We start from the raw sequence: 27,709 nt of genomic DNA, 5'->3' as shown, positions 1-27,709 counted from the left end.
GCAGCTGCAAGGACATTATTTAACAAGCAGGTAAAAGGTGACTGCTGCTGCAAATCCTGAGCAGTACTTTGAACAAGTCTGGCAGTGTTGTCACTTTTATAAGAGGATCCTTTGGTTTGGTATCAACTTGGCCACTGAGTTCCTTCAGCAATTGCTAGATCAGAATTAAGGGGAAGAGCTCATGCTCTTCACCCACCACAACTTTGCAGTGGATGCAGTATGAGCAGTGGGTACAGTGCTTTACAGCCAGGCAATGTTATTGTTTTGGTGTGTGAATTCTGATTTATTATGGCATCTGGGTCTAATGTGGCATTCAGCATCTGTGAAAAACGCAAATATCTCCTCTTTACAGAGTGAACATCATTCCCCCTGCTCCCACAGTGGGTCAGGGTCAGTGAGCAGAGCCGCCACCCTTTGTGGGCTGTGTGTCCAAGGCTCCTGTGCCCTCCCATCCAATATGTGGAGCTGGCAGCCGGCGCCAACTGGCAGCAAAGGTTTTGGCTCTGCTGACCCCAGGGAGGTGACGGCACGAGGGCTGTTTTGCTTTTCCAGCATGATAACAAACATCATCCCCTGTTATCTTCAGAGAGAGAGACCTCTCGGGGAGGGGAGGAGCGAGGCAAGGTCAGCTCTGTACCTCAGCTGACACCACTGCCCATGAAAGCTCCATGGCAGCGCTCAAACTCACGTGTTTGCCACCCTTTGTAAACATTTATCCTTCTTGTTGTTGTCAGGGCTGGTTGGTGGGGCTGGGCCGAGGTGCAGGGGCAGTGGCAGGGGTGGCATTGCTGCTCCTCTCACCTTGCCTGACCTCCCTGTGATTCAAAAGCACCCACACATCCTCTTTGGAGTCTTGCTCACTTAAATCAGGCAAACCAGTTTAATTTTTTAGCTTTTAGGGACTTTCTCTCTGCCATCTCCCTGCCATCTGGGAATAGCAGGGAATATTTAAGGAAAGTGAATCTGGGAATTTTTAAGTGAGCAACATAATCCCAAGGGTTAATATTTCCCTAATCGAGGGGACAAAAAATACTGTGTGACCTCAAGCCCCAGTTGCAACCCAGTGATGCTGTCCAGCTTGTGACTTACGTATTTGCAGCAAATTCCTTATCTACAACAGGCACTGAAAGGAAAAAAAAGGGTAAATAAAGCCTATCAGCAGTATTGTATCGTTGGCTCTCCCTGCAGACCTTGCTTTACTGATAATTATTAACTCAAACTGAGAGCCATTGCAGAACTCATAACTAGAATATGATGGCATTTCTCAAATTAAAAATGCTCAGGGAATGCTTCACTCTGCTCAAAGAATGAAATGCCCACAGGGTTTCCTGTGTGTACCAGGACAACTTGGGGTTGTCCCCATTGCTCTTGCTCAAAACCCAGAAGGGAGAATTGCAGCATGGCCATGGCAAAACCTACTGTTCTCCCTTTAGGTCATCTTGTGAGGTTGTTTTGTTTTGTTTTGTTTTTTCCCTACTGCCTTCCATTTCCCTTTTTCTCACTGTTTTCTCTGGCTGGGCCACACACACAAGGTCCAGTTGCTTGCTGGTTCTTGAAAGCAAAAGCACTTTAAACCCAGTCCTTTGACATGAGTGCAAACAGCCCTGGAGCATTTCCCACAGTCAGTGAGCTCAGCCCCTCTCCCCATTACAAGCTAAAAAGCTGGCTTTAATGTATATAATAAAAGACATCGTTAAAAGCCGTGCTTTAATAAAGAAATACAAATGACAATCTAAAAATGTATTTTATTGGGCTGCTAATAATGACCAGCGGTGAGAGTGGAGGGGGAGCCATATAATGAGCTCCTGGGAGGGGGTTTGGACACAGCTGTCCCACGTGTCCCAGAAATGTGGCAGAGGACATCTCGAGCTCCCTGGGAGCCAGGGGACAGGCTGGCACTGAGCAGCCTGGCACCCCAGACCCCGGTTTGGCACAGCAGCTCCCCAGCTCGGGGCTCACCAGCCCATTGCTCAGCTTGGGAAACGAGCAGGCAGGCACTGAGGAGCTCAAGTTTTGCATAATCACGTCAGTAAAACAGAGACTGTTCCCTCCCTTGCCCAGTGCCTCCTGCCTGCCCCAGTGCCTGGCGGGGCTGGGCCAGACCCCACTGGAGTAAGTCAGACACAGGGGAGGGAACCTGATTCACACTGAGGGCCAGGATGTGAATCTGGCCCCACAAATAACGGCATTTCCCCCTGGGATTAACAAAACATGTTAATCTTCTTTGTTTGGGAACTCATTTTTTTTTTTACTTGAACACAGAGCTCTGTCCCTCCATCATTAGCAGATGTCCTGCATACGAACTGCATTACCTATAAAGTCTGCTTACTCCAAGCAAATGTTTCTCCATCTCTTCTCTTTTTTTTTTTACTTCAATTTGAAGTGAAAGGTACAGTACAGGATTCAAATGCTTTTGCATTACACGGGTTTCTGACCACTTGAAAAACCCCATGGAAAAAACGACTTCACAAACCTGAAACACCGGCTGAATCATTTTGCTGCACTTCTTTCTGCCTGGCTGAACTTTCTTATGATTTCTATTTTTTTTTTTTTCTCTCTCTCTCTTTGCTTTACATGGCACTTTGCTTTCGCTTGTTTAATTTTATTTCTTTATTAAAAAAAATAAATCCATAGCTCCTGTTTCAGCTCTCACTTCGTGTCAGTATTTCTACCCTGTGGATGTGTCGCACAGGCAGGAACATCAGGAAATTGCCCAAAAGGCAGAACTACAGAGTAGCTCAAAGGAAGAAGCAAACCTGAACACCACAGCATGGTTCGGTGTTGCCCCAGCTCTTGCTCACACCAAAAGCTGGCTCCAGGGAAGTGCAGGCTGCAGAAATAAGAGGTAACTCACAGAAGGGTACAGAAATTGGGCTTTGTCACCCACAGCTGGCTGGCCTGCTTGCCACGATCTGAATGGCTCCTCTGACTTTTCTTTGGCTCAAAGGTTTAACATTAAGGCAAAAATAAGACACAGTGTAGAAGCTCCATCAAATCTTTGGCACAACAGCAACAACAACAACAACAAAAAATTACTGTACACATGAGCTGAGAGGGTAACATTTCCCAGTTAAGCAAAGGGAAAAGTGCTAAATAAATTGCACGTACGAAAAGGTGGCTGGCTTAACAACAATAAGAAGCATCCCTGTCCTTTTGTTTTTCCTTTCCTTTTCCTTTTTTCCTTTCCGTTCCAGAGGTTAAGAAAGTTCCTTGGCCAATCGTCATCTCCAATAGGGGTTTCTGCAAAAAAGCTGCTTTCAGTCTTCATCTGGATCGTGCAACCTTTGCCAAGACCAGACGTAGCTCTGGCTGGAAGCCCTTGTGAATCCTCCCTTGCTGGTTGTTACTCCTGGAAGGAGAGAGAAGCACCGTGAGATCAGTGGGCACGCGGTGTCCCTCGTCCTTGGGGACCGCTGCCCGTGGATCTGCAATGCTCCAGAGCTGGGCTCACACTGGAACCATCTGTGGGTGCCACAGTGGAGGCCAGGGCCTGCACAGAGGACAGGGGGTGCACAGACAGGAAGAGGAGGGCTTGGGGAAGAAAAACAACACAGTAATTTGGCGTTGGGTCTAACTCCTGCCTGCTGAAACAAATAAATAATTAAAGTGATGGCAAATATCTGCTATTTTCAGTTCAGGAGCTGATCTCAGAAAGCAAAGGAGTGGCAGCTAGAAGGGTTTAAGCAGGAGATGGGCTTTCCTTCCACATCTTAGTTGTTGCATTGAATTTTCTGCAGGCATAGCTGCTTGGTCTGTGGGACTGCAACTTGTCCCATGTGCCTGTCACAGCTGTGGCAATTACTTGGGAAATTACACTGGGCTACAGAATATTATGGCCAGGTCCATAGGAAAATGGTCAACTCCAAACCGTGGCAGCTTGAGACAAGGAAATCTCATCTAAACCCCCTTCGGCATTAAAATAAGCCCCACAAATATCCCACAAACAATGGTTAACATAGTTCAAAACAGAAGAAAATCCTCAGGGCCTGAGGATTTCATGAGATCACATCCCCATTGTCCAAACTGCCTTCATCACGTGGGCTCTAAATCCTCTTTTAAATAACTTAGGAATTAGAAACTTGGAAATGAGATCACATTTAGCTAGTGCTACCAGCGTTTCTTGCTTTTTGCCAGTGGATTTAAGAACCTTTCAGAGTGCAGTACAGCTTCTGAAAGTCCTTTGGACACAGTCACCGATTCCCTGAACAGGTCAGCCACATTTCTGTCAGTCCTAACAGGGTCAAACTCCTTAAAGCCTGGCCTGAAAAACTTTCTTCCCCAGTCTGTTTTGTTTCTGTACTGCTTGTCCTTTTCCACCACTGGACATTGTAACATCAGGGTATAAAATGCTGGTAACCTGCTGGTATTTATTTGATTTACGGCTACCATTAGGGCAGCTGCTGTGATATCAACGATTACAGCTGGTCATCCATGACAGGCTAAGGGACAGGGGAACCTAAAGTCCACCTTTTCACCCCCTCCTGTCAAGTGCAGACCCAGGGAAGCTCAGGACTGCCCCAGGACCATCAAGGTTTCTCTTGATAAGAATATTTCACTAAAAGCACCCAGGTCATCCTCCATGCAATGAATGCTGGTGTCTGCTGGACCTTGGATTCCTGGAGCTGTCTCTGGACAATCCTACCTAGAGCTGCTCAGAGAAAATTTAGGAACTTGCTCTGATTCAAGGTTTTATTTGGGATTTTGAATAAATGAGGTTCAGGTGGGAGAATGACAAACAGCCTTATGCATTGCCAATGTTTCTGTTGGGACCCTTCAACAATATGTAATGTATATTAATAACCTGTAATAGAAAAGGAGGTTTTTTAATTTATCCCACATTTACCAATGGAAAGAAAATGTGAAAGAAGGGAAGCAATGACTGCTGTCATCAATATTAAAAGACAGCAGAGAGATCAAAAGCATTTGTGGGTTTGGGGAAGCAGGATGGCTTTTAGGAAGAGGAGTCTCAGGGCCAGGTCTCTGCTCTGAAGTCGCTGCAGCTGGGGAAGATCAACCATGGGGGAACAGGAGGGAATATGCACAAACCAGGCCAGGGCATTTGTGCTGTGCCTTCCAGACACAGGAAACGGGAAGGGGAATGGAGAGATCCCCCTGCAACACGATGGAGATGCTCAGCACACCTCACTGGCACCACTGGACGGGTCCCCAGGCACTGCCCAACGCTTGGCCATGGGTTATGCGTGGTGGGAAGAGGCTTTTATTTCCCCCTCCACCCTTTTTCACTCAGCCAGGAGCTCTGAAGACAGATTTATGAGCCTGGGTCTGCTTTAAACTAATAACATCAGAACTCCCATGGCTCTTGAATTTGACAACTGGCCCAATGACCTTGGTGAGTTTGCAGCATCCTGGAGCATTTCAATCTCCATAAATCAAAGCACTTCTGGAATTGAGTCAGCCTTTGTTCCAGGGCTTCTCCTGTCTCTTCTACTCACATCTTCCTTCTGCTGCAGTTACCCAATATCTGTGGGGTGGATCTTACCCTATTCTTGGCAACACCCTTGCTACAGAGGGGATGGATCCTATGCTGGGATCCTGCTCCCACCAAGGGAGAAAATCCCTGGTCCCATCCCTGTGCTGTGATGTGACTTTAAAGCAAAGGGGCTTTTGGGGTGCTGTGATGGAACAGGGGAGTCCCATATCACATCCTTCTGTCAGGAAAACCTTTGGGCCCTGCTCTTTGGGGTACTGAGTCCCACATCACATCCTTCTGTCAGGAAAAGCTTTGGGCCCTGCTCTTTGGGGTACGGAGTCCCACATCACATCCTTCTGTAAGGAAAAGCTTTGGGCCCTGCTCTTTGGGGTACCGAGTCCCACATCACATCCTTCTGCAAGGAAAAGCTTTGGGCCCTGCTCTTTGGGGTCCTGATGCTCAATGCCCCAGTGGGCTGATGCAGGGTGTGCAGTGCCCTTGGGGTACCCTGTCCAGAGTTGAGTGATCTTGCTCATGAACTCCTCACGAGCCTTAGCACCCGTGCCCCACCTGCAATCCTTGTTTTGGGCTGCAGGGACACGCAATGCACAAGTGATAAACAAATTAACCTCACTACCCTCTCACTGCGCTGTTTATCAGCAGGTCCCTGGGTGGGTAACCCTTCACCCAGCATGCAGCAGGGATAACCCATGGCCGGGCAGACCCAGGTCCCCTCCGTGCCCCCGGGGATGCTGTCCCGTGGCAGACGGACAGAGGGACAGGTGGCTCAGGGCGGGTTGGGCTCTCCTGTGGTGCAGCTCCTCCCTGGAGCTGGCGGCCGTGGGGAGCAGACTGGCTGGCTGCCCGCGCTCGCCGGCAAGTCCGAGCAGGGAAATGAAGCTATTTTTAAAGAGGAACCTCTGCTAAGGCAAACTGCAGGGGAAAGGCAGGTCGAATCTCATAATGAGACCCCCTCCCTCCTCCTCCCCACACAGGATGGGAAGCCACGAGGAAGAAATGCCATGCAGAGCATCAAGGTTTTACTGTGCTGGCTCTGAATGGTTCTGATAATCAATATCAGATGATCAATAACAGCGAGACCCTGCAGTCAGGATCAGCTGCACAAACCAGGGGGTGGGAGCTGTGGCTTTATCTCAGGGCTTTGTCAAAATAAATCACGAGTCATGATACAGTGTTATCAAAAAAATATGCTCCAAGCAAATGGTTTCAGTGCTGTACAAATCAAGTCTGCCACTACCATTTCTCTTTTATAATATAAACGCTTAACTTGTTCACTCCTGCAGGTAAATACGCCTGCAGAACACCCTCCTTCTAATTTTTTCAGCAGGAATAAGTGTTACCTACAGCAGGAGCTCTGCTTTTAGCAAAGTAGCAATGAGGGGGCATCAAGGCATGGCACAACACCACAATAACTATTTTATATAATGCAATAATGACATACATAATGTCAGCCCTTTTAGTGCAGCAGGCTGCAACAAACAGAGAAGCTTTTTGTTCCATATATGTTTCTATATAGTTTAATTATCTGGGAAAAGACATATATACAGCTTATTTTTAATTTTTAATTCCTTGCGTCTGTGCTCATCCACACACACAGGCACAAAAACAAGAAACTAAATTCCAGCCGAAAACTTTTATTGAGCTCCAACAGCTCGCCTGTTATTCATAACCCAGTTTCCTCTCTCACAAAGAGACCTTTCGCATGGTTTTGGTTTTTTTTTTTTTTTAAATGTGTGTGTGTGTTTCTTTTTTTTTTTTTCCCCTTTTTTTTTTTCCCTCCCCTTCTGCCTCGCTAACAGCTGCTCGCAGTGTTGTATCCTGAGTGATGATGAGGTTCTGAAAGTGTTTTTTTGGAACAGATGGCCAGGAGAGAGCTGGGGAATGTGCCAGCAGCGAGCTGGGGAATGCGCCAAGTCCTGCAGTGACTGAGTACTCCGGGTTCCAGCTCGCGTGCCTTTCCCCTGCCCTCTGCCCCAAGTGGCGCCAGCAGGACTTCCCAGCTCGCGCTCCGAACATCTGGAGTCTGAGACTGCCAGAAGAGCCGCCACGGGGGGAGGATGGAGCAGAGAGAGAGAGAGAGAGAGAGAGAGAAAATGTCCCTCACCCATCGCTCCCTGCTCCGGCTGGGCCCCCATGGCCGCGGTGACGCTGCGGCCTAGCACGGGGCTGATCCTGAGGGCAAGGGAAAGGAGCCTTGCCACGGGGGTTTGGGGTTTGGGGTGCTGGGTGCTGGTCCGTGCTTGGATCCTGCTCTGTGTGCACTGAGTGACTGTGGTTGTGAATAAAGTTCTGCCCCACAGTTTTGGGGTCAGATCCTGTGGGGCTGGGGGGCTCCAGTGCACAGCTCTGCACCCTACAAATAACAGGGAGAGCCCCCCAGCCATGCACCCTACACCCTTATCCTGCAGGGCACCAGAATTCAGCCCTGGAAAAAAGAGATTCTGGGAGCAGCAAGCTGGACCCCAAACACCACAGAATCCCTGTGAGGCTTTCAGATACCCCCTGGCCACTGAGGATCCTGTGCCATGCAGAAACGGGGTACCCTGGGGGTAAGGAAAACTTGGCCTTCCCTTTCTCTTGCTGCTGCTGCCTTTCCTTTCTCTGTGCTGCTGGAGAATGCTCCTGGCCGGAGCTGAAGGCAGTTCCCCCCTTTTTCCAAGACATCAGCGTGGCCCCTGCAGGACTTGGGGCTCTGCTGAGGGTGTTGCAACCCAGATCTCCAACGTGGTGCAACTCTTGGGTGCACGGTTAAGGACGAGGCTTAGTCCAGATCATTTATAACCAAGCAAGAGACAGCTTTAAGGAATGAAAACTATCATCAGAATTCACCACCACCACCCCCCCACAGTCAGCTTTTTTTCTTCTTTTTCTAAGAAAAGGCATCTGAAGCCTCCTTTGTTGCTTATAAATGAGATCTCCCATCACCAAGCACCCTCAACTGCAAGAACTAAAATCACCTTATAACTGCAGTCAGGACAGAAAAGGGGATTTTCTTTTTTTCTAGTCAACTTTGAAAGACTAAAGCCAACTTTTCTAATTAACAAAAATGGGAATAGAAAGGGCGGGGGGGGTAAAACCACTCAGTAAATTTCCTATTGCAACAGCAAAATATGAACAACAACCTAGCGTTAGGGACACAGGATAATTTGCCCCCAAAAACAAAGCAAAAGGCAATGCACAATCCAGCAAATGCAACATCTGGAGTCTCTGCCTGCCAAAACAAACTCCAACCAGCTACTTTTTTGTGTGAAAAGATCATGGTGCCACAGCACATTGCAACCAGAGAGCTGAGAGAGAGGCAGACACAATAAAATGGAGATGACAGGAGATAAGGGTGCTGTGGACCTAAGGTGCAGCTCAAGGAGGTCTGTGCTCAGGATCGCTGGGATTTTTTAAAGAGAGAATATAAAAGGAAACTCAAAACAAAACAGTAACAGTAACAAAAAAAAACAAGCACCCCAAAGCCGATAATTCAGAGGAACTGCTCAGTAAGCAGCGGTTTCAGAGACCTGATTAAAACCACACAGAGCTCACAGAAACGTGCCGATCTCAACATGAATGAGGGAGCAGCGATTTTGGGCCAAGCCATTGTACCCTCATCCATTTGCCTGTGTGAGACCCCCCAGGAGAGACATCCCTCCCCACCACCTGACACCCAGAGCTTGGACCAGCTGCACAGCCATCCCACATCTGTAATTGCCCTCTGACAACAGCCTTTTCCTCCCCTGAGCTCACGATCTGCTGGGCTCAAGGAGAAAGGGAGACGTGCAAGATGAGTCCTCCCAACGCAGGCTTTGCATCCCCACTCCCATCTACTGGGGTTTACCAGAGTTACTCAGTGGTACCTGCTGGTTTTGGCTTCATCAGCAGCTGGATGAGCTCCTGCCATCACCTGAGCAAATACTGATGGAAATTAAAGTGTACTTGTCATCCTTAAGGGCTGCCGTAAACTGGCAGCAGAACTATAATTTCCAGAAAGAAAAGCAAGGCAGAGCAGGGACTAAGACCCTGCCTTGGGTACCAAGCCTGGCTTTTTTTTCTGAGAGGGCTTTTGGAGAAAGTTTAGGGTGGGTGTCCTTCAAGAACGTGGAGAAAAGGCAGATTCTCTCCTGGTGATGCTGTTTCTGTGGGTTGGTGGTGCCTGGGAGGTGCCCTGGTAGAGTTCATTGTTCAGGCACTCTTGGTTGGCTTGGGGCTTTTCTCCATGTATCCACTCTGAAGGGAACCACCATAAATGGTGGTTTTTTAATTCTTTTAATTCTTAATTTAATTTTTAAATTAAGGACGGGCCCAGCTCTAACCCTCAGATGTAAACACCCTGGGATTTGGAGCCACTTAAAGTCTGGCTCCTTGTTTCCTGTCTTTAAGCCTGCATTGGTTTACATACACCAAGACAATGGGTCTCAGCCCACGGGGCACCCAAAGCCTGAAGAGCAGCCCAGAAATGTGCTGCAGCCTCATCAAGGATGCTCATTCTCTTCCTTCCCTCCCTTGTGACTTTGGGAGGGGATCCAAGACCTAACTAGCAATCTACTAAAGCCTCACAAAGGATGCTCATCCTCTTCTTGACATGGAGAGGGGTCCCTAGACCCAACCAGCAACCTTCTGAAGCCCCAAAAATTATGCTTTTCTCCTCCCCCATCTTAACTTGGAGAGGAGACCCAAGAACCAACTCTCAGCTTGCCCCAGGGTTGGCAGCACCACTTCAGTGTCCCTGGGACACCACTGCCTGTGGCACTACAGAGCCCAGGGTGAACCCCCAGGGTGAACCCCCAGTCTGGGGCTGTGCCCTGGAGCTCCCCACACCTCCCAGTCCCAGGCAGAGCTGCCAGCTGTGGGCACGCGGGGCTGTGTCTCTCTCTGCCTGGCACTGCTGCTCCGTGGGCATAAATACAGCCCCTGACAGCCAGAGGAAGCAACAGGGAGTGTGCTATTGTGTTTATTTATAAACTGAGTTGCTGCAGGATGATTTGTTGGGCTGAAGAGGAGAAAAAGTGAGGAAACCTGCCCGAATCAGAGGCAGATCTTAACAACACCGGGGAAGGAGCCTGCTCCCCAGCTTAGCTGCCCATTCATCCATTCAAATCCTGCTGATTTATTATCCTGCCTGACAAGCAAGCTCAGGGAGCAGGGGGAAGTTCAATTCAAGTTTACAAAACTCTTTTTGTCATAAAAGCCTGAACAAAGACATCAATCACTCCTTTAATTCAGCCATGTCACTCTCTGAGAGGAAAACTGGCAGAACGCTCTGCTTCTTCCTCCCGCCGCTTGACGATGATTTCACCTAATTGGTTCAGTGTTAAGTAACCTAAAGGAATGCAAGGCGTAATTAGATTTAACGTTGTTTCCTCAAGATACCCACATGTCCTTCAGGTCATACATCTTACTAATGTGTTTATACATATAATGTCTCCATCAGCTACCTTTTTTTTTGTTGTCGGGTGATTTTTCTCGGAGATAAGTGTGAGATTAAACAAAACAGAAAACACAGGAGGGTGACAGCGTTTCACAGGCTCCCAAAGGCGACTCAAGGCAGGTTTGGTTTAACAAGTAACAGTCCCAAGATGACTCTTAATGGGATCAGCTCGTGCTGAAACACACGATGGGTGACTAACAAGGGGAAGAGCAGGGAGGAGAGAAAAGCTTTTGATTAGGGAGGAATGTGGTTATTACAAGATCAGATGGATGGAGGAGAAAAACACACAGAGAGAAAGGCGAGGGACAAAAAATATCAGGCAAATTTCACAAGGTTCAGAAAAGAAGGAAACTACTTTGGATTTTTTTTCTTCTTTTTTTTTTTTTTTTCTCCTCCCTTTTGTAACTTTTACCATTTTTTAGGGGGTGAGCTGGGGGAGAGGCTGTAACATACCTTCCTTTTTTTAGATCTTCCTTCTGCTTGTAAGGTCCTAGTGCACTGCTCCACGCATTCAGAGAAGCTCATGTTACTGTGGTCAGCGCTGTAATCCAGGTCTGCTAGTCTGGCCAGGGAAAGGATATAGTTACAGGCTATTCTCAAGATGGCCAGTTTGGACAACTTTTGACCATAAGAATAGCAGGGAACCTAGAAAGGGCAACAGGGAAAAAGAAATAATTAAAAATTAGGCCAGATAAACAAAACATCTCGCTTGAAGCATGACAAAACAACTCTCAGTTATTTTCTTCGCAGTTTTAACACAAATAGAAACTCTAGTGATAAAATACCATATGGTCCCAACGGGTTTTTAAGAAGAACTCCCCTGCTGATCTCCATGGGGATGAAAGCAGCACGAAGTCTCTTGATTTCAGCAGGGCAGTTCTGCTTAAAATGTGATGGCAGGATACAGCCCAGGACATCTGCCTGCTGCTCAGGTCACCTCTTGGAGGCCCTGTTTCTCAGAAACCTGCATCCCCATGCCTCCCAGTAACTTGTCCCGAGTAACTTACTCCCTACAATCAGCTCCCATATCATCACAGGTCTTGCAGAATAAGGCAATAAGAAGATATGAGCAGTTATATCACTCAAAAATCAACAATTGTGACTTTCAGCCCGTGCAAAAACACAATGTTGTTGAGTAGCAGGACCTTGAGTGAGCAGTAATTTCTACCTGTTCTAATTTCTAACACTCCATCATGGTACCTCACCCCACAAAAGAGACCAAAACAGAGCCTGTTTCAGGGAGCTGGGTGTATCTTATGCAATTTATTTCTTCATCCTTAAAGATTTCTATTGCAACGTGAAACATTTGAACAATTCAAACTATTCTGAATGGGGCTCAATAACTGAGCAGTATGTGGTTCTTGCTGCAGAAGGGTGGGTTGCTTTTCAATCATGATCTATAAAAACACTACCTCTACACTTGATTTTAGGCATAAAACTTTAATATGTCCAGCTTAAAGAGAGGTCTTCTGAATTCAACATGCTTGGGCACCCCATTTTCTAGTCTGCAAAATTGCTGAAGGTCACTCAGCCTTTAATGAGCAAGAGTCTCTTGCCTACAGGAAACTGAAGCTGTGCATTCATCTGAAACCCATCCGAGCCCCTCAGGTTGTCTGACCACCTGTCAAAGCCTTCACATCATCAATCATTGGCACACCTCAGTGTTTCTCCACCACCTGCCTCTGCACCAGTCTCCATTCTCCACAGCCCTCTAGGGTGTCACACTCAGCTTAGGGCTGGGGAGTTTTGTTTCCTCTTGCCATGCCCGTGCCTCAGCTTCTCTCTCCTCCACAGGACACAAAGATGGGATCACCCCTGGAATGCTTTCCCTGACTTTACAGAAGGTAAAACGGGTTCAAGCCCCTCCACAAACCCCACAGCACCCACACACAGCTGCCAAAGGAGGAGCAGAACAGCTCAGGCACAGACAGGATTTCCCCAAGTGTTCTATCAGGCTCCAGCTACCATCACCTCCATCACTACAGCGAGATGTGCCATCCCCAAATTTAGCAACCCATGATAGATCTTTTCTGCCCATGAACTTGGTCTGGTAAGCTGAACCAACCCTGTTGATTTTGAGGAGCCACAACATCTTTTTGCAAAGTGTTCTATCCAGTCTATATAATTTTTTTTCTCTTTTTGCTTGTTTTGAACTTGGCTCCTACTGTCTTCCCTTGAGGTACTACAGTTCTGTATTAGAAGAGAGGACAACAGATATTTATTCACCTCCTGTGACATATGTTTTTTAGTTCACCATCATCTTTTCAGCCTCTTTTCCAAAAGAAAAAGATTAATCCTGTTCAGCAGACTGTTCTATGGAAGCCATCCCATATCTTTGGTGACCCTTGCTGCTCTTTCCTGAACCTTTCCCAGTCCCTTTGGAGAGGAGATGATCAGAACAACACAAAGTGTTCATGTTGTGGGTGCATGTATCTAACAGATGCTTATGTTCTCTGTTTTTTTTAATGTTCCTTTCTTCCTAATTCCTGATTTGATTTGTGACTGCTGCCAGACACTGACCTGAGACTTTCCTTGAACCATCTAGAGAAACCCCAAGGTCTCCCTTCTCTGAAATAATGATCAGTTCAGAGTCTATCACTTCACACATGGACTCTGGTATGGGTTTTTCCATATGCATCACTCCACTTTATCTGTGTGGTATTCATTTCTTCTGCCATATGATTACCTCATCACTCAGAGTCATGAACCTCAGCACAGCTCACACGGACACAATTTCAGGCGGTGGAACCTGACATTCCCTGTTCAAAGCAGGGCTGAGCTCAGAGTCAGGTCCTGGTTTGTCCACCCATGATGTCCCTCCCTGCAGGAACTGGCCCAGTTTCCCTACCCACCATTCCCTGCCTCTACACTGACCACTGACCCACACTCCCAGCCAAGCTCTTTGGTTTCTTCTTCCCCAGGGAACACTCTGCCATGGTGCTTATGGAAATCCAAACTGGCTGCTTGGCTCACCCTTTCCCAAGAGCACAAGGATTTTAGGGCTGTTGACCCTATGGGCCATGACTTGTACAACACACAGAATCCTTTAGGCTGGAAAACACCCTAAGGACATGGGCTCCAACCATTAACCCAGCACTGCCAAACCCTCTCCCCAAGCACCACACCTACACATTTTCTGGACACTTCCAGGGATGGTGACTCTGCCACCTCCCTGGGCAGCCCGTTCCAATGATTTACCACACTTTTAGTGAAGGTATTTTTCTCATATCCAATCTAAACCTCCCCTGGCACAACTTGAGGGCATTTCCTCTTGTGCTATCACTTGTTGCCTGTGAGAAGAGACCAAATCCCACCTGGCTGCACCCTCATGTCACGAGTTGTGCAGAGCCAGAGGGTCCCCCCAAGCCTCCTTTTCTCAGGCTGAGCGCCCCAGCTCCCTCAGCTGCTCCTCATCAGACCCTTCCCCAGCTCTGTGCCCTTCTCTTGACACACTGCAGCACCTTCATGTCCTTGTAAAGAGGGACCCAAAACTGAACACAGGATTGCAGCTGTGATGTGGCTGAGGTGCCTCTCCAGAAACCAGCCATAAAACTTCAAATGGCCTTTTTTTAATACGCACCATCTACTACTGATACCCCTGAAAATACAAGGAATCACAGAATAGCTTGGGTTGGGAGGGACCTTTAAAGGCCACCTACTCCAAACTCCCCCTGCCATGGGCAAGGACATCGCAGAGATTCTGTTTAAGAGCTCCTTTTTGTCCGACAAAACCTCTCTCTAAATCCCTGCCTTCACTTTTTTTTGCTCCCAGCAATGCTCCTGCCCTCAGTACCTGGTGCCCAGATGCAACGAGCTGAGTTCTTTTAAAGCAAGAGCTCCAGGCAGCAGCAGGAACACCCAGGGCTCTTTGGACGCCAGCGCAGGGAAGCGGCAGAGACCCCAGATCAAACAGCACCAGGGAAGAACAAAGCAAGATGGAAACTAAAATGGAAGGATTCAGTGAAATGTGGGAGTAATTTCAGAATTAGAGCAAGAGGGAAGTTAAATTGAGTGGAAGGAAAATAGACCATGAAATCCTTGAGGCTGATGCACAGACGCTGTCCAGTTACAACACAAGCCGGCAGGCCAATGTCTCCTTTCCTCATCTGTTTTGCTCTTTCTTTTGTGTTTTGGGATTTTTCTTTTTCTTAAGGAAACAAAAAGAAACAAAACAAAACCCAAACTATTTTGTAGGACGTGTTTGCTACAAAAGGCAAGGAAGATTTCAGTGCTAGCACAGCTGACAAAACCCTCATCTGGGATTACACAGCACTTTTCCCACACTGCTGCAGCAGAGTCCAAACTGGAGCTGCCCTGTATGCCCATGGGAAGAGTTTCACCTTGAGGTGTTCAGAGAGTCCTGTGATGGGTGCAGGGCTCCAACATTAAGAGATAAGAGTTTTTTTTGCCATGGTAACAGTGTTAGAAAAACTATTTCATAGGAACCCTCCCTGTCTTGGCTCAGCTCCTGCCATTTTAATGTTTCCTTTTGAATTAAACATGGGAAATTAAGAGAGGAATGAGCCACTTAGTTCAAAACCAGAGCCAAAACTTCCCCAAGTGTGTCTGTGTGTAACTTTGGTATTACCTCTTCTTTAACACAAAGTCTACAGGAAAGAGGGGACAGATTTGTACAAACTGCAGTAAGGGGTGTCAGTGACACACAGAGAAATCTTCAAAATCCAACTTAAAACAGAGAGAGTGTTTTAGAGGTGGGAAAAACACCTGAGGCTGGTGTGGCCCTGCAGGTGTAACCCTGCCAGCTCCCACAGAGCCTCCACACAGAACTTTGGCAGGCAGGAACGTGCGCAGGTATCTGTCCTGCTCCTGGCAAGGACCAAACCCTTCCCCTCTGTCACCTTCTTGCTCCTCATGCCTGAACTGAACAGGCTCCAGTGCTTTGATGGGGCAGCTGTGAGCTGAGCAGGTCCATCCAGAGCCAGGGGGAACCAGGCTCGAGTTCCTGGGCAGTTAATGGAAATATTTCCCTTATCTGACCTCACCGGTCTCTGGGGAGCAGCAGCACAGCTCACCATCTTGCCTGCAAAATCTGCAATGATTAAAAGGAATTAGGAAGGAACTGCAACTGAAATTTCACACCAGCCCTGAGGAATGCAGCTGTCTGCGAGAAAGGCAAGGACACCAGCACCATCCTCAGCTTTGGGACATCAGCACAGAGTGAGCTGGGACCAGAGCTCCAGCCAGAGGATGTTTGTTAGTTGTGTCTGCAAAGGGCTCTGCAGAGTCTCATGGGTCTTATCAGTGATCCCCAGGCTGGCAGGAGTTGAAGCAAGGCAAGATGAATGCTCCTGGGACATATCCCTGTGCAGAAGAGCCCTTCTTTGGCAGGAAAACAGAAAGGGATGTGACCTAACAGGTCTGGTCTATCCTTGACGTCTCAGACTCGGAGGCAGCGCCCTTGGAAAACCAGAGATGCTCCCTTTGAAGTCCGTGGGAAGGCTGCTGTGCTCCTGACCTGCAGCCAGCCCTCCTGAGCGGGGCAGGGACCCACTGCAGCTCCCCAGGGCATCACTGTCACCCACCAAAGCCAGGGGCTGGCATCTGGTTCTGACATGGCACAGGGGAGGAGGCTGCCGGAGGAGCTTGGGGAAAGCAGGAGATGGTGAAAGGGCACAAGTGTCGCCCATCTCTAGGGTGACACAGTATGTTCAGGCAGGAACGTGAGCAGGTATCTGTCCTGCTCCTGGCAAGGACCAAACCCTTCCCTTCTGTCACCTTCTTGCTCCTCATGCCTGAACTGAACAGAATTCAGGGCTTTGATGGGGCAGCTGTGAGCTGAGCAGGTCCATCCAGAGCCAGGGGCAACCAGGCTAGAGATGAGGGTCCAGAGTGTGTTCACTGTGATGGCTCTGCAGAGAACAACCAGGAGCATCCTGTGCACTTTGGGAGCATTAAGCCAGTTCACATCATTGAGCTTCTGTGTAGCTCTGTCTTTATAAAATAGATACCATTTCCATGAACACCCTCTGGACCTGTACAGATAACATCTGTGAAACCAAGCCTGCTTTTACACTGCACGAAAATGCTGGGGTAAAGAAGGGTGTTGGGTGCTGGGGGTCCAGATGTCTCTGTGACTGTGCTCCAAATGTGATTTAGCAGCACAGACGTGCACAGATCCTCTCCACAGAAGGTCACACAGGGCAGAATTGGGCCCCCCAGGCCCAGCAGGGAAGATGGGACAGCTCTGAGGCAGTGGAGAGCTCTAAGGCAGAGTTTGAGATGCAGCACAAGCCAAGCCCTCCTGAGCTAGCTCCTCAACATGCCATAATAAGCTGCTGAATCTACCTGCCTGCTAATTCATCTGGTTTATTTTTTATTCTGGGAGTTAAAACACATCAGGGCCCCTCTCCTTGCCCCCCTCCCCCAGCAAAACATTTGGCTGCCTCTCCCTGCATCCCAACACGCAGCCCAGCGGCGCTGCCTCATTGTTTGTGCTGAGCTTCCTGCCAAAAACATTTCCAGAGGTTCATATGAATGTCCAGTACTTCACAGTCCTGGCTGTTGCACATCCCTTTCTAGCCCAGGGTGAGTCAGACACTTCCTGGGGCTCAGGCACCTTGGGGAACAGTGGCAGGGTGGGGCAGAGGACTGACAGTGTCCCTGCCTTGTCAGCCCTGACAGGGGAAGCCCCTCTTGCATGATCTCAAATTATCTGTAGAGCTGCTGTGGATGTGGGGATGCTCATCCCTGAAAGGATGCCTCATCCCAAGGCCAAGCTGGATGTCATTTTGAATAACCTGGGCTAGAGGAAGGGTGGGGTTCGAACTGGATGATCTTCAAGGTCCCTTCCAGCCCAAGCCCTTCTGTGATTCCATGAGTAAGATCCTTAACAAGCTGAAGGCTTTGCCCAGATCATTGGCTCTATTTAAGATGTGTTACATTGTAGGGAAGGGTTTAGAGCCAGCCTTTTTCTCTTTCCACTCAATTCTGGGGGTGAAGTGAACACATATGTGTCCTTTTGCTGCTTGCAGGACTCATCTAATGACTTTGGTGTGTTCAGGTTCACCAGCAAGGTGACTTGGTCTCCCTACCTTGTCTCAACAGCTGCAGGCCCTGAGTCCTTCTAATATTCCAGGTGGGACAATGATGACTTACACAGCTGTAGGATGGAAAAGCCTGCAAGTACTCCTGAGACATCCTTTCACAGTCCTACCACATCCCTTCAGAGCTGATTCCCAAATATCCCTCCTGCAGCACAGCAGCAACCAGGACCCACCCATGGCTCCTCTGGTGCTCACTACCCTGACCTGGACCTTTGGGGCAGCACCCTTGGGTTTGAACCCAGCCAGATCTAAAGCCAGATCTTTCTGTGTGGATAGATGGCATGGCAACCATGGAACTGCTGCTAGGAAAGGGCCCCAAAGAATCACAGAACAGTTTGAGTTGAAAAGGACCTTTAAAGGTCATCTAGTCCAGCCCCCTGCAGTGTGCAGGGACATCTTTAACTGGATCAGGTTGCTCAGAGACCTGTCTAGCCTGACCTTGAATGTTTATAGGGATGGGATATGTATCACCTCTCTTTGGCAACCTGTGCCAGTGTTTTACAAGCCTCATTGCAAAAACCTTCCTTATATCTAGTCTAAATCTACTCTATTTTAGTTTAAAACCATTATGCCTATGGCAACAGGGTGTACCAAACCTTTGTCTTCCTTTAAGGGAAAGGGGTGAAGGGGCTGAAAAAATCTCCCAGAACCTTTTCTCCTCCAGGCTGAACAATCCCAACTTTCTCAGCCATTCACTTGATCAGCTTCCTCTGTGCTTGCTCCAAGAGATCCACATCTCTCCTGTGCTGAGGATTCCAGAGGTGGATGCAGCACTGCAGGTGGGGCCTCACAGAGCAGAGCAGAGCAGAGGGGAAGAGCCACCTCCCCTGACCATCCCTGGTGTCACAGGGTCAGATGTTCCACAGAGCTCTACTCCAGCAGCTACTCCGTGCCGTGGGGCTGAGAGGCTTTTGCTTTCTCTGCCCCCAAATGCAGCGGCAGCAAGGGGCAGCCCTGTGCCAGCAATGCAATCCCAGCAGTTTGAAAGCAAGCCTCACCCCTGCCTCACCACGGGGAGCTAAGTGCTCAGCCCAGGCCCAAACCCAGCTGGAAAATGCCACCAGGAACAGCAGCAGCACCGCTCAGGCAGGAGCCCCAGTGCTGACCGAGGTGCCTTTGCCTCTTGGGTGGGTCCAGGCTGTCAAACATCCCAGCTCCTGCTTCCCTCCCAGCTCCTGGCTCCCCCATCGCTCACATTACACAAACATGAGTTCACTGCTTGGAGCACGAACTGGCTTCCTCCAAACAAAACCTAGGTGTGGTGCTGGGTGAGTTTACCAGGAGTCCCTTCCAAATGGCAGCCTGGTGAATGCTGCCCCAGCCTGGCTCTGCTTCCTTTGGGACAGTTGTCCTGCACTTCCCACAGAGGTTTTGCACCCCCAAAGCCTCCTGCACATCCTCGGGGCACACAGAACACTCCCTCAGCATCACGCCTGAAAAATATCACACTGCTGGGCTGCAGCAGTGACCAAGTCCAGCTGCATCTCTTACCTTATTGCTGGTTCTTTGAACCACTCCCCAAAATAGTAACTAGACAGACAATTACTGGGGTTATCAGAGGAGAAATCCCAGGGCTACTGGGCACAGAAAATCTCCTCAGAAAGGGGCTGCACTATAGTGGGAAAACACTTTTTTGGGTGGTAGTTTAGTAGTGGCTATCTACATGTCTGAAGTCCAATGGATCCAAACCCCTGGTAAATAGTAAAACAAGCTCCACTGGAGATAATGGCATTAACTCAGCTTGGATTTGGTGACTCTTGGACACCACAGGATTTTCCCCTCTCTTGCTGTCACTGCTGAGCCCCAGGAGCTGTCACCATGAGCCCGTGGCAGCTGCAGAGGAGCAGAACCTCCCACAGCACACTCATGGCTCTGTTTGCATCCCTGCCTGGCACAGGGGACAGTGCAAACCAGGACCAGGATGGGATTTTTCACCTGGGGAACACACATGGCACTGACCAAAGGAGATGCAGGCTGGGAACAAAGAGCCTGGGGAGATCTCTGCAAGGCACTGAGAAGTGTCCCACCTCCCCACTGCAGTCCAGAAAGGAATTTGACAGTGGATTAAGGCAGGGAGCAGAGGCTGGAGTCAAAGCTTGATGGAGAAAAGCAGATTCTTTTCTCCAATTTCAGTGGGAGACATAAGAAAACACAGAGGTTAACTCAGGGTGGCTGCAGCAGGCAGAGCAAACACCTCCTGACAGGAGCAGGATTTGTAGCAAAGGATAAAATCAGCCAGACAGCAGCCAAGGGAGCAAAAATGCCTTGTTCTTGGTGACACACAGCCATTGTTTTCAGGATTTTTGTCCTTTTGTTTGGTTTCCCCCTTATTTTCTTTCCTCCTGTGTTGCTTCAGGGCAGTATTTTGTCATCTTCTTTAGCTGTTAAACCACAGGGCTGCCCCACTCTGGGTTCCAAATATCCATCAGTGTCACTTGGGACTGGCAGCAGCCACGGAGATGCTCTGGTTAACACTGGGCTGCTCAGTGACAACACCCAGCACTGGCACTGCACACTGTGTCTGGAAGATGCTCCTGCTCTCCTGAAGTCCAGCTGCATCCCTCCAACAGCCCAACCTTCCTGCCCAGCCTTCACTCCCGGAGCTCAGTGGGTGGTTTGCCTACAGGAGCTGGGTTTTAAGGCACCCGAGGGTTTCCTGCTGGTGGATCACAGAGGGATGAATCACTGGGAACAGGGCTGGCAGATGTCAGCAGGTGACCAAGGACAGCTCTCAGCCAGGACACGTCAGTGACACTGGTCACATGCAGGGTCCCGCCTGCAGAGGTGACAAACCACAGCCACCCTTGGGATGGCACACAGAGAGGGTGAGCACGCAGTGATGCACCCACAGAGCGGCCTCAGCCTCTGCTGGCTTGTGCCTAAGGCACTGCTCAAGCCACAGCTCCTCCATCTACTGCCTGGTTTGTCCCTTCAAACCCCTGCAGACGGTTTGTCCCCACAGCCACAAAATCTCCTCCTGCAGCCTGGAGGCTTCTGCTCCTGATGTCTCACCATGCTCCCAACGGGAAGGAACAGGGACTTTTCTGCACTGATTTAACAGCAAGCCACAGCAGCCACGTGCGTGCCGGAGGCACAGAGTGAAAGGGAAAACCCTGTGTGGGGGGAAAAACCTCCATTCCAGCAGCTAAAAAGCCCTATAAAACCCTAAAGCATCTCCAGAACCCACACGAGTGCAGAGAGCGAGGCTGTCAGCTGCTGAGGCAGAGAATGTCCTGGCAACGTGGTGGTGAAAAGATTGAGGCAAACGCCAGAGCACTTCAGGGGAAGATAAATGTCTGTGGACACATTTGCTCCCGGCACAGACTCCAGCTCGCTGTGGCTCCGTGCATCACTCTCTTCAGGAGGAGCTGGACAGCAGTGCTCCAGAGACAAACCAGATGTGCAAGCCCAGGCAGGCTCCAGATCAGGAAGGCTGCTCTGGTTGTCTCCATCCATCCAGGGAGAGTTTGCTGCCACCTTAGGGCTGTCAGCACAGCTGAGGAGCTCAGTCCCAGCTCCTGGGAGTGCAACATACTGGTTTGCTTGGCTGTCCATGCAGTCTCATGGTGAAGAGCACAATTCCCTTCTGGCCAGGGCTTCCAGCAGAAAATCTGGTGGCTAAGGCCGTACTGCAATAAAAGTTACAGTGGTTCAGTTTCACAGATGGGACTTGCTGGAGGATGAGTCTCTCGCTGCCAATAGGAATTTGCAGACAAAAAAAGGAGACAGAATTGCACTGCCTGGAGAACAGTTGCTTTGAAGATAGGCAATGTTGTTGTCACATCTTGCCTCCTCCAGACGGTAGCACCACTCCATGAATTTGAACATGAAAAGGATGGGTAGGAATCTTCACATGGAGGACAAGGTGACCCCAGGTCCCTGTGAACTCAGTGCTGTCTCTGTCTGCCTCAGAGATGTTTGGGTTTCTGACCACCCACCTTGGCAGGGAGAGGAAGATGAAAGGGATGGAAGTGACAACACCTCATGTCACATGTGGAGGGTCCTGCAGCAGCCAGGGCAGTGCAAGAATTCACTGACCAGCACCTGCCAGGGCATTTGGGGGCAGGAGAGCAGTGCTGCAGGTAGGAGCTGCCCAGTCACAGGGACAAGAGCTGCCCAGTCACAGGGACACCAGAAAGGCAGCAGCAGAGGGACAGCCAAGTACAGCAGAAGTATCTCACCACCTCCAAGTGCCTCAGAGCAGGTCAGTGTTTTCCAAGGAGAACTCCAGTTTGCCTCAGGAGCCTGCTGTCAGTGGAAGGATCACTTGGACAAATGATACTTGGGGGACAAAGGGGGAGAAATCTCTTCCAGACTTAATAGCTGAAGACCACAAATACCAAGACCAGAGGGAAGAAGCTGATTCTCAGGAGCATCTGCTCTCCAGTCCAACTTCAGTGCTGTGGCTGTATGGCATAGGCAGCAGGGTGTACAGCAGCTCAATACAGAGAGGGAGAGAAATCCTCGTTCCTGGTGGCTGTGACACCAAGGGTGAACACAATGGCAAGGACACCTCTCTCTCAACAGCAGGCAGCTTCCCAGAGCTGGCAGCTGCCCGCCTGCCTCCCACCTCTGAGGGGCCCTGGCCTCCGAGGCAAGCTGGGGACAGCTCAGTCCTCAGGGACACGGCTGGGTTCTGGGTTAGCCTCTCCTTGTGCGAAACAACTGCGTTTGGCTCTTCCTCCACCAAGAACTGGGAGGAAAAAAAAGCACCCACACCCCTTCCTGCCATCTGGAGAGTCAGCCAGCACAAGCCAAAACATGTGTGCCATATGCAGGCAGCTGTGGAGCGCCGGGCCGCCGCCGTCAGCCCATCTGTGCGCCGTGCTTGCTGCGTGCCAGGCGCCTGCCCTCGGGTGGGCTGCTCAGACAGGGAGAGTGTCCTGCAGAGAGCCACGACTTCCCTTTCCTGCTCCTCCTCCTCCTCAGCAAGCACGGATGGGCTCCCTACAGCGTGGCCGTGGTGGGTCTGATCCTGCAGCAATGGGGTTTTATCCCACGTGTGCCAGTGAGGATGGCTATCTCCACTCCTGCATCCAGCAGGGACACCTGTGGGTGTTGGGTACCAGGGGCTGAGGAAGGCTCCTGCTTCCAGCAGCTGCACAGGCGGCACCTGACCCCCAGCCAAAGGAGCGTGGGGCCAGGGTGGGCTGTGTGCAGGCACGGCACAGTCCCCTGCTCCTCGCCCTCCTGTCCGCAGGGACGGATCAGTTTCAGTGCCTCAGGAAAAGCCTCCCAGCTGCTTAAGAGCCTGATATGTGATGACAAGGAGGGGACAGAGGACTAACCAAGGAACAAGAGGGGAGGCCTGCAGCAGACAGCACGCAGGGATTGCCTCTCTCAAGGGGCTGAAGGCCCTTGGCACGCCCTGGCGTGTGGGAAGGCGGTGCTGCCCTGAGAAAGCCTCCCTACTGCGTGTACCTCCACCAGGGCATCTCCACAGCCCTGCTGGCCAAGGTGTGACAGAAAGGACCCTCCTGTCCCCCGATGTGAGCAGCCCCCCAGAATCCCCTCTGCCGTCACGGATGACGCGAGTGCCAAGGCAGCAGCGCCGTGCGTGTGTGCAATGAAGCTGGCTGTCACCTGATGTCACCGACGGCACCCGGCGCGCCGCTGGCAGCCCAACAAGAAATGAATACAAATGTCATCCAATGATGGTCGGGACAGCCAGCCCACCCCTCAGCAAACTGCTAGGAAAACCTCATGGCAAACATGTCCCAGAGAATGATTTCTTTCTCTCTGCAGAGCGAGCACAGCTCGGCCAGTTCGCTCCAGTGCTGACCCTGGAGAGCGGCTTTCACAGGAGGAGAGGACGGCAGCTTGTTCTCCAGGCTGCCTGGGCTCCCAGCTGAGTCCATGGCTGAAGAGATTTATAGAGACAGGGCCAAGGCCAGGAATCTGAGGCTTTTCAAGAGTTGCCCATTTCCCCAAAGAGTGCGGCTTTAATTTGTTGCCTGCCTGACTTGTGCTTGAGGCTCAGCCTAGAACAAGATTGCCAGTGATTTGGGAAATCAGTGCTACTTCCCCTTGCGGTTTTGGTGGTGTAGATGTCTGTCCATGGAGAATCAGACTGACACTTCCAGGCGTGTTACAAACAGTCACCAAAAAACTGAAATATGGAAGCAGCTCACAGAAACAAAATATATCAAGTCTGGAGTTTGCACAGACAAGGGGTGGCCTCAGCACCGGGGGACAGCACCCAGCACACACTGGATTACTGGGATTATAACAGGAGCAGTGAGATACCACCACAGCACAGTGATCAGAAATGCTCTCGTTTAGTTGTTCACCAGCGATTCTCTCCTGACACACAGCTCTGGTCTCAGCCCCTGAAATCTGTTTGCCAAAGTAGATGACGGGAAAGGATTAACTCTTGGGGTGCAACCACCCAGGACACAGCAGCCATTGAGAAGGGCTCCAGGCAGCATGCTGAAGAGAGGAACAAGCAGATTTCCTCTAAGCAGGGGAGCAGATTGAGTCCTAAAGTGAGCACACTTGGGGAATGGCTCACATTAGTAATATCCAGAAGATGGTAGGGAAAAGCCTGTGTGTGTGAGCTCCCCTGCAAGCAGACCACGCTGCTCCCACCAGGCTGGAGGGACCATCCTGGGAGAAGTGATGCTTAACGCTTCTCACAGACTCATCTGCAGCTTACCACCCTCTGAGCCCTGTGCCTCTCCTCCTTCCTGCACACCTGGAACAGTCCCATCAACGTTTAACAGAAAGGCAGAAAAGCCAGCACATCTGGGCTTGCACAATGTGACAGCACATCTTTGTCTATCACTGCACTCTACACGGTGCCTACATGCACAGAAGGCTGAGTACAGGGGCCAGGGCACTGATTTATCCTTGTGCAGAACATACAAGATCCTTGCAGCTTCTATGCATCTCTCCTCATCCTGGGCAGGTAATGGAAGGATTTTGACCAAAACCTTTAATTTACCTTTCAAAAGTGCCACCCTGACACTGTGAACATATCCTTTACAGCCAACCATCAGGATTTTCAAGTCCTCTCAGCAAGAAAGCCCAGCACAAGACACACTTCAAACACAGCCTACAGTAAAAGCCATGGGAAGCTAACTGGTGGAGTACCACAGCTCAGCTTGGCTATCCCTCATAGAACGTTTCAGAGGCTGCTGCAAGAACCCCAAGGGCTCTGAGGGATCAAAGTCAACAGGAGCACGGTGCTGCCCAAATTCCCGGTGATCCCTTTGGGGCAGCTCACCGCAGCTGCACAGCTGGCAAGTACACGTGCTCTAGGTACAGGAGCATCACCCCAGCTCCCAGCTTGACCAAGTGCCTCTCTACACACTCTGTTCTCCCTCGGAGGGATTTATCAGGTTTGTTTTATTTTTCGCTCTCTACACCACTCTCCCTCTGGGAGAGAAAAAAAAAAAAGTCCAAAACTTTCTAACTGCAAGCAAATTAAAAGCCCTTATTTATTTATCTTGAGCGTTAGCACAGTTCTAGGGTTGGTACTTCCAGGCATTTTGAACCGACTTCCCCTCCTGTCAGGCGGCCACTCGGCTCCTGCCCTTCACCTCCCCCGGCCCCGGGGCAGCGCGGGCGCTCCCCGCACACCCCGCGGGTCCCGGCGGGCAGAGCCCGGGCCGGGCAGGCGGAGCGCTGCGCGGTGCCCCCGCGGGCACTGCGGGGCCGGGCGGAGCGGTGCCCGGGCGGCGGCAGGTACCTGCTTGCGCAGCGCCTCGAAGGCGGCGCTGATGGTGTGGACGCGGGTCCTCTCCCGGGCGTTGGCCAGCAGCCGCCGCGTCTGCTGCAGCGCTTTGATCTCGGGCGAGACGCCGGACGCCTCGCCCGGCCGCGGGCGCGGGGAAGCGGCGGGCGGCGGCGGCGGGGCGGCGGGGAAGGCGCTGCTGGCGGCGGCGGGGCCGAGCGCGGCGCTGCGCGGCTCCCAGGCGGGCGGCGCGGCGGCGGCGGCGGGGGGCGGCATTGCGGGGGGGGCGCGGAGCGCGGTCCGCCGCCCGCTCAGCACTTTGAGCTCCACGCGGAAACTTTTGCAGCCGCCGTGCTTGCGCCGCAGCCGCCGCAGCCCGCCGAGCTCGGCGGGGCACAGGCGCGGCCAGGGCTCGCCCTCGGCCAGCGGCGCGCTCCGCATGGCGCGGGGCGCTGCGCGGCGAAGCTCAGCCGCGGCCGCTCCGCCGCTGCCGCGCCGCTCCCGATGCTGCCGCTGCCGCCGCTGCTGCCGCTGCCGCCGCCCCGCTGCCGCCCATCTGCGCCCGCCCGGCCGCGGCGGGCAGCGGAGCTCCGTCCGTCCGTGCGTTCCTCCGAGCTCCGCGCAGCTCCCGCACAGCCCGCCTGCCTCCCGCCGCCGGCAGCCGCGCAGATGAGCGGCTTTAAAGAAACAGGAAGGCTGGCTTTTTTTTTTTTTTTTTTTCTTCCCAAAACAGCTGTGCTGCCAATCTCCTTTGTTCATCCCCCCCTACCCCCCCTTCCCTTCCCTCCCCTCCCACCCCACTCCCACTTTCTTCTTTAATCTCGCTCTTCCATGGAGCGATGGAAGAGAAATCCTGCCCCCCGGAGACTCGCCGCGACCCACCGTGTGCGCTTCTCCCCCAGCCCCCTGCCTCGCTTCCCCAGGGAAATCTGGGATTTGCTTCGGTTCCCAACCCGCTTCATTCCGCTTCTCCTCCCTTATCACTGGTTTTCCGCATCAAGACCCTCATCTGCGAGGCACGGGGTGCCTGACTTCACGTCGCCTTCCTGAATGTGCCCGGGAGCACCGCGGGCACCCCGGCGGGATGGGGAGCTGGGGGAGCTCCGGCGCTTCTCGCACACGCATCCCCACATCCCTCCCGCCGCTCGCGGAATCCTCCGGCGGCTGCCCCGCCACCGACTCGGACCCGCTAGGAAGAATTATTCCGCAGCAACAGCCTGCCCTGTTTTTCACACGGCTAACAAGGGAGCCTGCACTCGTGGGTTACTGCTGCCAGCTTTGGGCTGCCTTCTGCTGGCGCCCCAAAACACCTCAATTCCCCTCACCTCAGCCTTGGGGGGCCAGGGGTCTCTGCAGAGTGGGCAGACAGGGTGGGAGGGAGGGATGGAGAGGTGCAGTTCACAGTCAGAGCTGTGGCACAGCTGGGAATAAACTGCATTTGTCAGGATTGTAGGAAAATTTTGAGGTGGAAGGGACTTCAGGAGATCCTTTGTAATGTTTAAAAGTATCTCTGTTATTTAGGCACCTGGCTTTTCAAACTGTCTAAACCCCTTAGACATTAAGTTGTACTGAGAATCAATGGGATGCAAGTGTGAGATGCTTGGATTCACAGCAGTGAAAGGGATGTTGGTTCCTTACCCTCTTCATCCTCCTCTTCCTCCCGTGGTGTGTCAACCTAGCAGCCCTCAGCACTGCGTGGGGTGAGGAGAAGGAGCTTCTATTGACCTCCTGTAGGTCCGTGATGCAACACAAGCTCTGCCTGCTGACTAATTTCCTCTTGCTACTGTGGCCAGGCTGCCCCGGAGCAAACATTGGAAGGGTTTCCTCACGTGGAGAAAGCAGAGGTTGTGGAGAAAGCTCTGGAGAAGATGTGCTGAGTGCTGGTTCAGCACCGCATCTGTGACAGCGGTGCTGCCTCCCCCATTGCCTTCCACGTCCCAAGTGGCCCTGCAGTTTGATTTTCCCTTGCAGAAGGACTTTAGGTGAGTCAGTGGAACTCACAAGTGCCTGACTTCCCAGTGTGGGTAGCAGCACCCCCCTGCCTTGTGGTGGTGCTGGCAAACCGCCCTGATATCCTCAGCTAGAGCCTATGAGTTATTGCT

General features: G+C 51.2%; 1 protein-coding gene across 1 annotated transcript; it reads right to left on the bottom strand.

The window, feature by feature from the left end:
- Nucleotides 1-1,725: 1,725 nt before the first annotated feature.
- ATOH8 (atonal bHLH transcription factor 8) lies at nucleotides 1,726-26,048 on the bottom strand. The gene is made up of 3 exons (XM_059471284.1): nucleotides 25,623-26,048; nucleotides 11,322-11,513; nucleotides 1,726-3,349 (listed from the first exon to the last, which is right to left on the bottom strand). Exons 1-3 carry the CDS (start codon nucleotides 26,046-26,048, stop codon nucleotides 3,344-3,346), a joined length of 624 nt encoding a protein of 207 aa, XP_059327267.1. The 3' UTR covers nucleotides 1,726-3,343.
- Nucleotides 26,049-27,709: the final 1,661 nt, after the last annotated feature.

This window comes from Ammospiza nelsoni, chromosome 4, assembly GCF_027579445.1.
Source record: "Ammospiza nelsoni isolate bAmmNel1 chromosome 4, bAmmNel1.pri, whole genome shotgun sequence".
Taxonomy (NCBI): domain Eukaryota; kingdom Metazoa; phylum Chordata; class Aves; order Passeriformes; family Passerellidae; genus Ammospiza; species Ammospiza nelsoni.
Note: the sequence above shows the minus strand (reverse complement) of the source record. Positions and strands in the feature narration are given on the sequence as shown.